General features: G+C 35.6%; 1 protein-coding gene across 5 annotated transcripts in view; it reads right to left on the bottom strand.

Moving 5' to 3' along the window:
- Nucleotides 1–15,319, bottom strand: part of NSD2 (nuclear receptor binding SET domain protein 2) — a 102,215-nt gene that overhangs the window by 22,439 nt on the left and 64,457 nt on the right. For 3 of the 5 annotated variants that reach the window (XM_030023266.2, XM_030023249.2, XM_030023257.2), the window contains 5 exons: nt 11,873–12,017; nt 10,774–10,851; nt 9,174–9,292; nt 5,971–6,052; nt 4,831–4,955 (listed from right to left, as the gene is read on the bottom strand). In XM_030023266.2, the coding sequence (XP_029879126.1) occupies nt 4,831–4,955; nt 5,971–6,052; nt 9,174–9,292; nt 10,774–10,851; nt 11,873–12,017 (549 nt within the window). Of the gene's footprint in view, nt 1–4,830; nt 4,956–5,970; nt 6,053–9,173; nt 9,293–10,604; nt 10,852–11,872; nt 12,018–15,319 lie in introns of those variants that run through there. The other 2 variants (XM_030023276.2, XM_041126063.1) reach the window with 2 other exon arrangements.

The raw sequence follows: 15,319 nt of genomic DNA, 5'->3' as shown, positions 1-15,319 counted from the left end.
AATGATATTTTGGCCCATACTGCTAGACTAGATAAATTCTTTAAGTATGCGGTGCCACAAGTGTACACAGTACTATAATAGCAAAAAAGACGGCCTGGGACAAGTTTCATTTTTATTATTAGCAGGAGTTAGACGTTTCAGATAAGGTTATTATGCATTTCTGAATTTGCCTGGAAAGTTAATTAAAACTCTGAGAACATTTTAAAACATTATAAAATTGCCTACAGATACTCATGATAGTTTGGTAGGGGATCTGGAATAAAAACCTACATCATGTAAACATTCAGTAAACAGATTCTCTGCACTCTGAAGCCTAAGTAATACACAAGATGAGAATCATTACATAAGAAACTTAATTTTCTACACAGAACGTGCTGCCAAAGAACAAGAGTCAAGCCTAGAACTTTCTTCCATGTGAAAGTAGAAGCATCGTAACAAAACTGTATGATCTGGTGGGCAATGCAGGTCATTTCAATTGTTAGAGGCTTTAGCAGAGATTTAACAAGAAACAAGTCCAATTACTTGCAGTGATCCACAAAAATGTACCCCTGACTGCTTACTGGTGCTTTGAAACAGGAGGAAAAAAAAAAATAAAAAAAAAAATCTATAGGCATACAGAAACAAACACAGGAAACAACTGTCTGCTAAGTCAGAGGATTTAAAGTGGCACTATGTATTATATTATCCGTAAGTATTGTTTTGAAGAGAAAATTATCTTCAAAGGAAGCTAGAATAAAACACTAGAAGCACACTGATTTTGTTTAACAACCTGCAAGGTTAGCTTCAACTGTTTTTTCTTTAGGGCAGTAGTTTGTTTAAAATAACGTGAATTCCCTTCTTCCTTCCTGTTCCTAGGATCTCGAAGACAGTTATTTTTACCTTCAGTAAGCGTGTCTAGAATATTTTGGCTGTATACTGTAGGACAACTAGACTCCAGGGTCGATAAGTGGAGCTGATGTACTTTTTTAGTTGCAAGTTGTATGTGTCTCATGACTGCCTTCTCAATCAAATACCTTACCTTTTAAGAACTGTATGTGTTTTCTCCACTGTGTATACATGCTAATACCCATTAAAAAATGCAGATAAAACAAATCTGCCTCAAATCGGTAATGAGAAAAAAATATACCGTTTAATATGCAGAAAAAGAGCAAAACTTAAGGCTTGCATTATTATAACTTGCATTATTAGGCCTAGGAAACACACAAGTTGTAGCTATAACCAGCAACTGAGCTTGTTTTGACACTGGACGTTACAGAAAGAATTCCCTCTAGGGAAGATACAAGGAACTTACGATAAAAGCAACACCTTCAAAATATTTCACAGGCTTCTTTAAACTGCCATCTGCTGGTCAGCTCATACTTCATGAGGATATGATGAATGACAGGCTAGCTAAGAATTTAGAGTATTACATGTTCTTTATTTTGTCCCCTCTTAGAAAAAAAATTACAGTTTCTTTCACAAAGTTCAGAAGTAGTACCTAGACTCTGCAGGATAGTATGACACTTATCTGCTGTCAACAAATCCATCCAATTTAATGAAGCCAGCCAAAACCCACAAAAATTGATAGAAAAGCTAAAGCAGATATGTTTCATGCAAACACGCAAAGTTGGCCAATAATCCAGCAGTAATGGTAATGTAAAGCCTTTTTTTATTTATTAAAGAAATACTGGTTACACTCTACTGGCACCTACTACATTATTGGGGGGTGGAGGGCCAAGGTAAAAAAAGAAACAATAGACCACTTGTATCTCTTCTCACAAATATTATGAGCTTTTGGATGGTTACACCAAGTCTTACAGAGGCAGTAAAATAACTGCTCCGAGCTTTTCCAGACTCCAAAGTGTTGAGTATCTTTCTCACATCTGGCCCTACCAGTTGCTCATTAAGAATTTGATTTTAAACAAAATCATATTTCACATGAAGTACTGGAGAATATGACTACTGATGTCAAGTGCCTAGAAGTAAAATTAAGTATTTTGTTTCAAGATTAAATGCAGGTATAGAATTTATTTATTCACGTATAAACAACTTGCTGCTTCTGTCTATCCATCTTAAAACAACTTCAAAGCCCAATTTTTTGAAGGGAGTGAAAGCCTACCTTTTAGTCTCATTGATATGTCAGGTCTATAAATGCTTGTTTGTTCTTAAGGCAGAAGTCCATACCCCCACCCCTGTCTCTCTCCCCTGTAAATTACATACCCAAAGTAACTTATCAATTGAAAATTTGGCCTCGACTAATTTTATATTTCAGGTAAACCCCATTAAAAAAATACCCCCAATAACAACAGAAAGCATTCAAAATCTTTTTTAAAAATGTCAAGTAAGATGCATCTTTCAAACAAGAAACTGAGCACACCCCTCCTACTGAACACACCTTTCCTAGAACTTAGTTCCAATGGACTGACATTTAAGAGGTGTGCAGCTAGCAACAGTCCTTGAGAAATAACAGTCATATCCAGGTCCCATTCTGGAACCAGCTGTCCACAAATGGGGGGGGGGGCAGGGCATGGAAAGAAAGGAGATTAAAAAAAAAAAAAAAAAAAAAAAAGGCCAGAATCCACTTAGAATTGCTTGTGGAGGTGTATGTGCTTGTGAAATATGGAGAACTTTTTCTATCTTTGTTAAGACAGCATCTAAGCCAACATTTAGAAGTATTATAGTGAACACAGAAATATAAAAGTTAATCAAGTAAATGTATTTAATGTTGAGAAGAATTACATCCTATTCAATTAGCTGTGCAAGGCTTTCATCATTGCATGACTGTTTATTTTTTAAACTCTTTCCCTTAACACTCTGGAGAAGGTTTCTCTTTGGATGAACGTTCCCTGGGCACACACATATTTAGCCATTTAGACAAGTGCTAAATAATAATACAAAAGGGAAAAAAGTTTTTAAAGCCACCCACACAATCCAAAATTTATATCTTTCCTTGTTTTGTAGAATAGATCAATAGTAAGTTCAGAAACACAGGCCTGACATTTTTGTTTTATTTAAAGGCAAAATATATCTAATATCATAGGAAACAAACTGAGTCCAATCCCTAGTTGGTACAAGTTCAGATCAGCGTAGCTTTAAACCATCTAAGGATCTAGCCCACTAATCTACTCCCCCCCTGCACCCAGCCCCGCAAAATCTCTGTTATTTGACAGGGTGTATTTTCTGTTATGTTGATTGGGATTGATTTGATACCTTTTAAACCCTTGAAAACAATTAATTCACTTTCTAGTTTGTGTATCTGTGTTCTGTGAGCAGTGTATGATGTTAATTTTTCTCACATCTGCTGTTTAGCAGTAGCTGAGTAAAATAAAGTTTTAATTAAATTAAAATTAAGTTTGGAAACTTCCATCTCAGCCTATATAACATACGCTTTTTTACATGTGAACCGTTAAGTCACAACCCAAAATCCTACAAAAATGAGCCTTTTGTCAAGAAAGATTTATGGAGATTTCATTTTATAAACACAGTATCTAGAAATAGAAGAATCTTTCTCCTGAGAGTACAATATTTAGAGATGCATATTTAGAGCCCAAAAGACAGTATGTTCCTTAAACTAGTCTGGCTGAATAGATGGTCCCAAACACAAACAGCCATTACACAGCAAGTCCCAGCAGTAAAGCCAAAACAACAGAAGCTGGTAAGCCAATACATGGGAGTCTCTCAATTGAGAGAACAAAACGAGAACAAGTATTACTTTACTTGACTGCTGCTATGGACATTATTTCCTGTGGGACTTCCTTTGCTTGTTTTATTGGGGTACAGGAGGCAGAATTTGTTGGGGTTTTTTGTTAAAATATTTTTCCAGTTACAGTAAGATATACAGTCATTAACATGCAATCTTTTTTCCCCAACCAAAGGTAAACCATTTACTGAACATTGTCTAGATATTTATTTTAACTGCATTCATTATAGTGTCTAAGCACCTCATGCGTTTGTTAGGGGAGATGAAAGAGTCTCTAGGATAGCTGGAAGCCCTAACTCCCTTGTTAGCAGGCAAGTATTTTCTCTACAGCTTTTGTAATACAAACTGCTTGAAGCTGTTTGTCTATGGATATTTTTCTAAATCCTACCAACTACATTTCTGAATCCACCTGCAAAACAGCATGCATACTTCACCCTCATGCTGCCACTCTTTGGCTGATTGGTTTTAATAGTGTAGATGACTTGGGGAATGGTTTAATGGATTGTATGAATACAATTGTGGTACATACATTTCATTTATTGTATGTCAATTGAGAAGAATTACAGTTCCAAATATGCAGAGCTAAGACTATGATTAGTAAGTATCAAAAAGATACACCCTTCACTGCCTGTTTAATTCTACTGGGGATGAAGCTATTTGCATCACAGAGAAATAGCACTTAAACAGCCTGAAAACTAATTGAGCTTAAAGGGGCTCTGCTCAGAAAACTGTCCAGTTCTAGATCAAACAGAGGATTAGGAAACTTGCTTCAATATAAAAGCTATGGCAACATGACAATATTGAGTTACATAATGTAACTAATGTAGTACACTTACATAAAGTCTGTAGAAGAAAATACAGAACACACTGGCATTTTACTTTGTCTCTAATAGAAGGTTACAATTCTAAAACTTTGTTGGTAAATACATTAAAAACCACAATAATATCTTGACGTCCCCAAATCAGACGTTCGTATTACAATAAATGAATTTGCAATGCACACATTAACAGGTTTCACAGAGGCCAAAACTGTAACTTGTCTAGAGCACCAACGTTAGAGAATTCGCCTTTGATTTTTGTTTTTAAACAAGATTCACACCTGAAAATTTCTGTAATTAAATGGCTGTGTGCAAACACCACTTTTTTTTTACCTCATTCTCAGTTAAGGAAGCTGAAGGAGATGAACTCTTGCTAAAAGCAAGAGTTGAAGATTCTGCTGCTGAAGCCCGATTTCGCTTCTTCAGAGGTTTACATGCATCAGACAGATTTTTCGTTGCTGTAAAATAATTTTGGTTTACAAAGTGAAGTTTGGAACTTTAAAACGTTATCTCCCTGAAGCCATTTAAAATATTCCTTCAAATAAAGGAAGGAATGATTTAGGTAGGTCTTCTGGGCACCTACGTAGGGCTGAGAGAACACGAAGTAAGTTTCTGAAACCATGTGTTCTGGATAAAAATAAAGAGGTTTCTATTAAATCCAATACGTACTACAAACAGCTAAGAAATGTTTTCCCAATGTTTTTTGGGTCATTTCTATTAAAATCAAAATATCTTGTCACTTATGACCTCTTTAAAGCAGAGGTAACAGTTATCTCCTCAGATAAACATTAGAAGGCCTAAGTGATCTTATCACAATCTGAGTACCACTAACACTTTGTTAAGAGAAAGGTTATATACAGGAGCCAGGTACCAGACATTATCTATGTTATGTCACCACTTCTGCATTGCGCAGAACTTGCTGAAGCTTACTTGTCTTTGGCATATCATTATAATACCTAAAGAGACATGCTGTTACAGAAGTTACCTTAAACTTGAGCATCATTAACAAGTCTGACTTTTGGATTTTGGTCCATGGTTATTTAGAATTCCCTCCCGCGGTCCACACTGCCTCCCATCAAGCATCATTTAAAAGGACTAAAATCACATAGTAACTGATTACATTGATGGTCACTGCACTTGTTTTATTGGGCTAATGCACAATGACAAATTGGAGCAGTAGGATTTGTATCACTGCTCGCCAAGATCACAGGGCAATAGCTTTAATTTGGTGCCATCAAATGGTGAACTTGTGAACTGCTGCTCTAAATCAGCAATACACAATTTCAGTCAAGTATAATGTTGCAAAATGGTGGTAGTGAAGGAAGAGGGCATGCTCCCCCCCCCCATCTGTGGCATAGTGGCTGTAACTGGTTATTGCGTCAGCAAAATTTAGCTGGCTGCCTCAGACAACCTGTTTATTTTAAAATTATTTAATTGAAAAAGTTACATTAAAACTTATTCTGACCACATTACCTGACTGGTTCTTTTGTGAAGAGGAGGTTTCTGTGACCTTAGAAGAGTTTGTTTTTGCTGTTTTGTCATTGCTTGTCTCCCTCTGTCACAAAAAAAAATATGAAAAAATAAAAAAACTCCTAATTTATGAGTGGTTGGATAAAACTGGCAATTACTTCTGGATTTATGTTATTAAAAAGAAAGTGTTTTTACAAATATCTGAATGGTAATGTAGTTAAGCTAGCCCCATTTAAGTGATTTTTAAAACTCATTTACAGCACAGGGTACAAACCCATAAACAAATGAGAAAAATTAAAGAACACAGTATTCCAGCATCCCACTTATCCATCCCAAACTCAGCATATCAAAAAGGGGAGCTCTAAATGAACAGAAAACATGTAAATTATCCTTACTATTCTTTGTCTAAACTGGTCAAATGAAAACCTTTAATTATTAAAGGTAAACTGCAGAATTAGTATATAAATTTGAGAATAAACCCTGTGCAGAATTTTAAGTCTCAGAAAGGCTTGCTTTCAACTCCACAACTTATAGCAGTGCCATTTTTTAAATTACTATGGTTAAGATTGTTTCAGCATTTCCAAAATAAAAAACTACTTTCAAGGGAGCACAAACAACACATAAATCTGCTCTGGATTGAGAATTTCTCATTAAAAGTTTAGGCCGAAAACTGGGGAAGTTTTCGTCAAAGCTTTCTCAAAATTAGACACTGTTCCTTACACATGACACTACTTTTTTTTCCTTTTTGTATGTTACAAATTCATTCAAGTAATAAGTCACTAAAATTGCAGCCAAGAATGCTTAACCCTGACAAATGCTCACCTGATCAACAAGAACAATTCTACTGAACAGAAGGTTTTACATACTTTTTCATATTCTTCATTCAGTTTTACAAAAGATGTGCAGGTGAACACCTCAAAGGCCAGAGAACTGGTTTCCTTTGTAAAAATAAATATGAATGGCTACTGCACTACAGATGTGCTACACTGTGCTTTTACTGACTTCTAAGTAAACTAAGATGCCCTACCACTAATGCCACTGGAGGCTCCCAATACCAGTTTTGTAAGATTACTGTTACACTTCTGTGTAAAAATGAAAGAAAATGTACAGTATAGTTCACTCTTAAATTTAAAGCATGCTTTACAGAACCCCCATTTTGTTAATGTGCATGTTATATATATCATGAAAGCACTGATGAATGAATTAGTTTTTCAAAACTTCCATATGGGTACTTGTGACTTAAATTACTTTGTGCAAAAACATTCAGATTTCGTAAATAAGAATTAAGGACAAAAAGGAGAGGAAAATGCACAACACTCATGCAAGAAATAAAATGAAAGAAAGTCATTAAAGCTCCTCCTATCCAAAATGATCGTAACAAAAGCCTGCAGGTAAAATGGGAATAGCAGAAGGAAGGTATATGGTTAGTGTTTGGTTTTTTTAATCATTACATAGACATTTTCACTGTCGTTCATTAAATGCTTTGCTAAGCAGCAGCACATACAGCTAGAAGTACCCTGGGCTGGTGAAGGCAGGAAAAAGACTAAGAGGTAATTCATAAAAGAAACCACAAAGCAACCATTCTACAATATCTGACCCTTCTGTGAAGAGAAGGACAAACATTGCTATATGCATTTAGAGTTTCAATTACCTAATATTTACACACACCAGATTCCTTGTAACTAGTTCTGATAAACGGATCAGATAGAGGACACCACTTTTTAAATGCACATTACTAAGTCAGCGTTATTAGTGGTATGTACCTTATGGGAATCATTTATCTCATTTATTTATTTTCCTGTTAGTATTCACATCTGCATCAGTGTCAAAGATACCAGAACCTCCTCTGCATGAACTATACTGCAACCACCTTTCATTCTACTTGTGATAATGTAGGCTAATTGTAGTGTATAAATGCTGGTGAGACAGTAAAGAAGCAACTTTAGGGACAGTCAAAACAAGGACTTCATAGCAGGAATTAATTACATTAAGTAAACTTAATTATTCCATGGATCTAGTGTATTATAGTGAATTCAAATCAATTACACAACTTTTTAAAGGGTCTAAAAACTTCTCCTATAATATAAGACAAATATTCAACAACTAACCCGTTAGAGCAAGAAGTGCAAAAACCAGTTTTGGCCCTTCTTTCCACAAAGGTAACAATATTTCTCTAAGAACTATCTTTGCCCTTTGCTAATAAGCTCGTTAAGCCTGGCTATCTGAAATTCTATTTATTTTTTATATTGAACTCTAAACAAGTTGTCTGAATATCCACAGTATCAAGACATACTAGAATAACCAGCCTACCAAACTGACATCTACAAATGTGACCTCCATAATTCATTTAAAAAATAAATCCACTACCTTTCCTTATATTAGGTTGTCCCATTTAATTGCCATACCACTAAGTTCCTGAGATGAGGTCTGTGATACTCATACTACAGTATGATACTATAACAACATATCTGGAAACACGTGTGAGCTACACTTTCCACACAAGTAAAACCCATGAAGTTCACTGGTCTACGTGCACGACTAAGTAAACCTATGCTTAAGAATCTGCAAGATTTGGGCTGTAACCATATACGTAGTTTTAGTGACCTATGTAAGGAAAATCCTCATTCTCACAAGCAAGCTGAACTGAAAGGAGTCTGTGATTTGTGCAATAAATATACTGTAATATTTACTGCAGTTTCCTAACTTAAGAAATGGGTCAGCATGCCACTCTAAAACATCCTATAGGCTTCCAGTTCTTGAAAAGTAGTTTTTTCTGTTTTGCTTTACTTGCTTTCCTCTCTCCCCACACTTTCGTCTAAATTAAGTATTGACTAAAGGTATTTTTTTACATTATTGTATACATCTATGAACTCCAATTCAGGAGGAAAGAAAAAGAACTACAAAGTGTAACAACATGGAAAGGTCATGCCTCTGCACATTCCTTTGGGAAACAGATTTTCTCAGCGTACATTTTCACCACAATTTAAGTAGCAAGTGCAACTTGTCATACCTCCATCCTCAAAACCAAAGGAAAAAAAACCCCACAGCAATAAGGTCACATGTATCTCTGAATATTTACAACAGTTTGGTTTGATATACAGACATTACTTTTTTAATCCTGAAAACGGAAATGCTGACAAACTTAACTACAGCAATGTGATTGGTGCTGCTATAAATCAACCCAAACAAACCAACGACATAATTACCTTCCGATTATTCTGTTTATCCATCCTGAGTCTTTTCCTAGGTGCTTCCTGAACTTCAAAATCTTCTGTAGGTTCCTTTGTCCTCTTTTTTTGGTTTCTTTTATTTCCATGTAAGTTACCTTGGGATGGGGGATGGGGGAAACTTACATGAAAAATAATCTAAAACCCACTTTCAAATTATTTTGAACTGATCTAGTTATTTAAGTTACTTTTCTTTCAGTCATTATTTTTAAAACATGGTTAAACATTAACACAGTTTGATGACCTCTTAATGCTTAAGGTCTGGTTTCTGGTGCTGAAGACCAACTCTAGAACATATCCAAATCAACTGCTTCATACTCAAGCTATTTTAGAAAGATGAGACTACCTGTATAAGCACTAGTTTAAGATCTGAGTATTACTGCTCAACATTTGTTTCATATGGTCAGACTGCACATGATTGATCTATACAGCTTTAAACTCTCCCGACATTTTGTAACAGTGTCTTATCACTGAAATGAATTTTTAAGTCTCCTCCTTAAGTCTCCTTTAAGTTTTCCAAATGATACAGATGAAGATACTGGTGACATCTATTAAGGGGCCTCTGGAAAAGACAAGATATCACCAACCATACAGATTAATTCTCTCTTTCTGGTATGGCAGTTCCAGACTCTCTCGAACAAGCTTACTTACATTTTACAGGAGACCATAAGATCCCCTTCCTTTGTGAACCAAAATCCCAAGAACAGAATCACATTGGTCATTTTAAACCAACAGACTTATTCATGTATTTAGATGATTATTCACTGTAAAGTTCAAGCAGCTGCTAAGTTACAAAAAGGTCAGTGACTAACCTACACACCCCTTTCACAGGTTCAGCTATTGTTTGCACTCACTCTACCTCAAAAAGATAGATGAAGGTTTAGGAAGTGGTCTGTTTCATCAGGATGAAATAACAACATTATTACACTCTCCAGTACTCTCTAGTTTATGAAGCTACAGAGTATTATTAGTATGAAGATTGCAAGCTCCAGGGGCACAAATATGTTAACTGAAATCGCCCTACAGCTACAAGCATTCTATTCCAGTGGGAACAAATAGCTGTAAATATTAAAAAAATAGTAACTTGAAAATATGGATAATTTTCAAATTAATGTTCTTATCTAAACAATCTAGGACATATTCTATTATCAGACTCTGAATCCACAAAGCAGACTGAAATGGCTCCAGGAGAACCTGCTACTTAAAAAAAGCCAGCAAAAGAAATCCCACAATATTCTTCCAAGTTTAAGATAAGAGGATTTGGGTAGGGGAACGATTGAACTGACATGTTTGCATCTGTAGATAACTATAAATGTACACAATATATGTACTAGAAACACCTGGTACAGGTACAATTTCAATTACATTTCTTGCAATATGACACTGAGGAAGGTGAACAAAATTCAGCACTACAGTGTTTAGATATTTAATTTGGGATCCATTAAAATTCTAACGTCAAGGAAGACAACATCTGAGATAAAATAAAGAGATTATGATACGTGGGCGATTACATAAAAAAATACACTCAATAGCTACTTATAATGATGAACTATTTGCACACAACACAAATTTCAATTACTTCTGGATCTTGATCTCCTTTTAGGTGAGTCTTGAAACACTTTACGTTTGGCCTCTCCAATATTCTTCAATGATGAACCTTGAGAGATACAGAATGTGTTTTTTTTTTAAACTGATATCCAAATATTTGACACTTAAAATTTAAAGTTAAAAACTTTTCAATTTTCCACAAAATGATGTTATTTCACACACACACAGATAGTTAACAAAACTGACTGCCATTTTTATACAAGTTTTTCCAAGTCTCACAAACTTTCAAACACTCCCTCTCATTCTTGTCATTGCCCAAAGCAGCACCTGTTGGCTTCTAGTACTTTCATAATAAGTCTTTTTACAGTGCTGTAAAGCTATTTAAATTTGAAAAATGATAGCTCGTTAAATTTGATAAAGTTCATGCAAATGCCAAACTATCTTCCTCCTCCTTTCTCAAATAGGTGACTCCAAAACCCCTCAAATATTTGGCAAAATAATTGAGACTGTTTATCAAAACCAAACGCTAGACAACAGCAACAAAAACACAAAAGGAGAAAAAAAAAAAAGTATTTGCAATCTTGTACAATGTCCTAAAAACTTTGAGTAGCACAATAAAATGCCAAACGGATGAAAGTTTCAGAATAAAGTTTGGAATACTTCTTCCTGAGTTGATGATGATATGAGGTAATATACTTTAGGTATATATAAAGAAAAGGTGTAGCACTGATTAAACTTTTTAAAACCATTTCCTAACTATTCTATAAAAAAACCCCTAAAATTTTACTAGTAGTAACACTTTGTCTTCCCTTCCCACCATCCACTCGTAACAGGCAGTGGATGCAATGGCAGCTGCTTATGGGCAGAAGAAGAATGAGAAATCGGCAATCTCTAAACAGTAGAAGGTTTACATATAACAACTTTTCAGAACAATGAGCAAGAAATGTAGACTTCATGGGTTGCGTTTATTGTAACCATTGGCATTCCTTTGCTATTGGCACAAACACCAAGAATTAAAACTGGAAAACAGTGAAAGCTGTTTTCCCTACAGGTCTCAAATATGTGCTTAGTTTAACACCACTATGTATATCAAATTTAGTTAGAGTACACTAGCACAGTTTTACGTTTACCAGAGTCTTCTTCAGATTTGGGAGAGGTCACTATGGCAAACTTTGTGTTATAGCGAGCTTTCTGTTTTTCACTAAGCATGTTCCACTGCGATTCGAGCAATTCTTCAATCTCCTCACTTGAAGCATCTGGATGTTCAGCAACCACCTATACATGCAGAAATAGGGTTGTATTAAAAAAAGTGACCATTGAAAAGAATGGCGTACATACTTCTATTGCTTTGGAAAACTGGATACAAACAAGTTATCTAACATTTCTGCTGTAGACAGAACTAGATTAAAACCTTCTGTATCCAGTTTTTCTTTGAATAACCTCTTCTCTCTCTCTGTCTCTCTCTCTCTCAAAAAAAATCTATTAGCATATTCAGAAGTATTAAGAATAATTTTGGAATTATCTATTTGCCTTTTAACATTCAAAAAAATGGAGTAAGTGTAAATCTTGTCTTGTGGTCATTCAAAAAAGTTTGTATTATTTCTTCATGAAGTTTAAACCTATACCACAAAAGACAGACAAGCAATATTGGAATATATGCTCACCGACAAAGACATCCATCAATTCATAGGAGAACTCATTAAACACAGAACTCATTACACCTATCTTAGGCAGAGAGATTTACACAAGCTAGCATCTGATGCAACATCTTCCTGTATTAATTAATCATTTTATACTATGTATATGAATTATTAGGAACTCAAAAAGCTGTGCATCTTTTCTTAATAATATGAGCATGACACATAGTAGCCATCAACATGGAATTTAAGAGAGTTTCTAGAAGTTTATTCAACACAAACAGAAAATCCACTATTAAAAACAAAGGAAAAATCCTCCCAAACTCCTTCAGTATTCCCATATTTCCAGTTAAGGAAAACCAGATTTAATTAATCATAGAAGTCAAAAAGCTCTAAGATTGTACAGTCTACAGAAACGGAACAGTAGCTTTAAAAACAACCCCTCTCATCTCATTACCCAGCATTCTCCAAAATCCTTTTACTGGAGTGATGCAACCAATACCCCCAAATTCTGGAGCAAAATAAAAACTAGTCCAACAAAGCCAAGCGTTCCAACAGTAACACCATTCAACAGAACAGAAATACAAATTTTCTGTGGTAAGTGGAAATGATTAAACCTAATTTCTTAGGCCTTAGTGTCTTAAAATTGCATTTCTTGTTGTCAAACAGGGTACAAGTGTGACTGAAGCTTCTCCAGGGGTTAGAATAGTTGTACTACCTTCCTTCCATTAGGATTATTCAGTGTCTGCTAGGGAAATTCATGCTGTAATTTTTCCCCTAGTAGAGTACTAAGAGTTTTCTTGCTTCTGTCTGGCATAACCCATCTGCATAAAGCTTGGAGAATACAGCTACCTTTGGAGGCCTCTACTCAAAGCTTGATTAAAATCCCACAATGTCAAAAAAGTTATTGAGAGTTATCTCACTTCTTTAGGAAAAGAAATTAGCATAAATTTTGACCATTGCCACTAAGTGTATATAGTTCATTGTGCCAAACTAGGGCACAGAGTTATTTAATTCTCTAAGAAATAACTAGCTTTGCTCACACAAATGAGATAGTTTAACAACAACTCCAGTCCCACCAAAATACAAATAAAAACAACTTTCAACTAACTAGGAGCACTGTGAAATGACAAGGAAAAGATAGTCACGGTTCTTAACGGTTGAAGGATCCTTGCAAAGAAGGCCTCTAAGGAAAATGCTCAGCAGTCTTCTCCAAAGTCTTCATACCGTAATACTCAATCCCAGCATACATACTGGAAACGATGTATCGGGTATCTTGATGTACATGAAAATCATGCACTTCTCCCAGGTACTTAACTCTAAGTCTAACTATGCTACAGAACGCATGGAAGATCTTTTCTTGGATGTGGGAATAAATATCACTATAGGTGTGGAAAACATGGTAATTAGACCAGGCATGTCCTAGCTCATCCAAGCAAAGTGTACTACCTTCACTCTTATTTGTTTTGATGTTCAACAACTTATGCATGCAGAAATCTTCAATTGTAAACCCTACTAGTGAAATTATTTCTTAATGTACCTCAAAACAGACTCAAGGCCCAAATCAATGCATTAGTATTAGCAGTATAGCTGTCTGCCTCTCATTGAATGATACCTTTACCTCAAGTCAGAGACTCCCTTCTAATGATCACTATGGTTATGTTTCACAGAGGAAGCGCGTAAGAAAGCCAATAGTACAAAATATATCTTTACTCCTTCGGTAACAGCACAAAATACTTAATGTGTCTCTACAACCATGAAAGTGGTCCAAGCTTTCAACGCCTCCCTCAGGGAAGCATGCCTCTTAAATCATTAAAAACATTTTCCAGCAGTTCACCCAGTCTTCCAGCAGCCATGATTAATTTCTAAAAATGTAACTATTCCTCATGCTCCTATGCCCAGAAAAAGTAAGACAAAAACTAGTAATTAATAAAACCAAACCAAGATATGAATCCTACTACTGTACAAAGCCGGACTCCAAGCAAGACACAGCAGAAACAGCTCTACTTTTAGGAGAGCTCGTGATTATTAGAGGCCCCAGAAGAGAAGTCTTCGGTCATTCCTTTCCATTCACTTCTATCCCTTCCCAAGTCTGGGGACCAGAGATCCTCTTCTGGATCCATAGTTTTCCTTTCTTCTAAGTTTCTACATCCAAATACTAAAGTAGCCATACACTAAACTCTCAGATGCCACCAAACCAAGTAGCTCAAAAACACGTCTGTTTTTTAGCCAACATTATCACTCCTTCTAAAGCATCAGAATATCTGTAACAGCAACAAACCAAAAGCAAACCATGCAAGTTGAACCAGATAAGCCCACCAGAAGGGGAAACTCCGAATACTCTTTTGGATACAATCTCCCACCTTCCACCAAAGGCATAAAACTGCTATTTTAAAAGTGACATGACAGGCTGGAAGTGGTAACTAAACTCAGGTAACTTAGGTTCTGAGCAAGAAACATGAATATCTGAAATGGTATTTCCCCACTTTGCCAGTTAACTTCAAATCAAGAGAAAGGAAAGACAGGTTCTACTGTCCTGATCAGTTAGAGGGACTGTTATCTGCAGTTTTCGTAACCTAGTTCTGTTCTACACACAGAAGTGCTTCTGTACCTATTAGAATGGATCACACAGCCAGGTGGATTTGGGTTTCATGATCTTATTAAAAGGTATCCTAGGCAGAAATGGCAGGATGTCCTCTCTCTAAATATATGTAATATTTTGAAACTTAATTCCTTCTACTTAGCACCTAATGTTGCACAGAGTTCTATCATCAGTGTGATTTTCAAGTTTATGCAAGTTTTTCAGTTTCCCAAAATGACTCCGAAGACAAAGCAATCCCTCAGAGTCAAATATTGTAATAGTCTTCATATTCTCCATCTATTAATTTGAGAATTACAGTATAACCGTAGTATGAAAGGAACCTTGATAACTGGCATAGA

Source organism: Aquila chrysaetos, chromosome 1 (assembly GCF_900496995.4).
Source record: "Aquila chrysaetos chrysaetos chromosome 1, bAquChr1.4, whole genome shotgun sequence".
NCBI lineage: Eukaryota > Metazoa > Chordata > Aves > Accipitriformes > Accipitridae > Aquila > Aquila chrysaetos.
The sequence above is the reverse complement of the archived record's forward strand: the minus strand, read 5'-3'. Positions and strand labels throughout refer to the sequence as shown.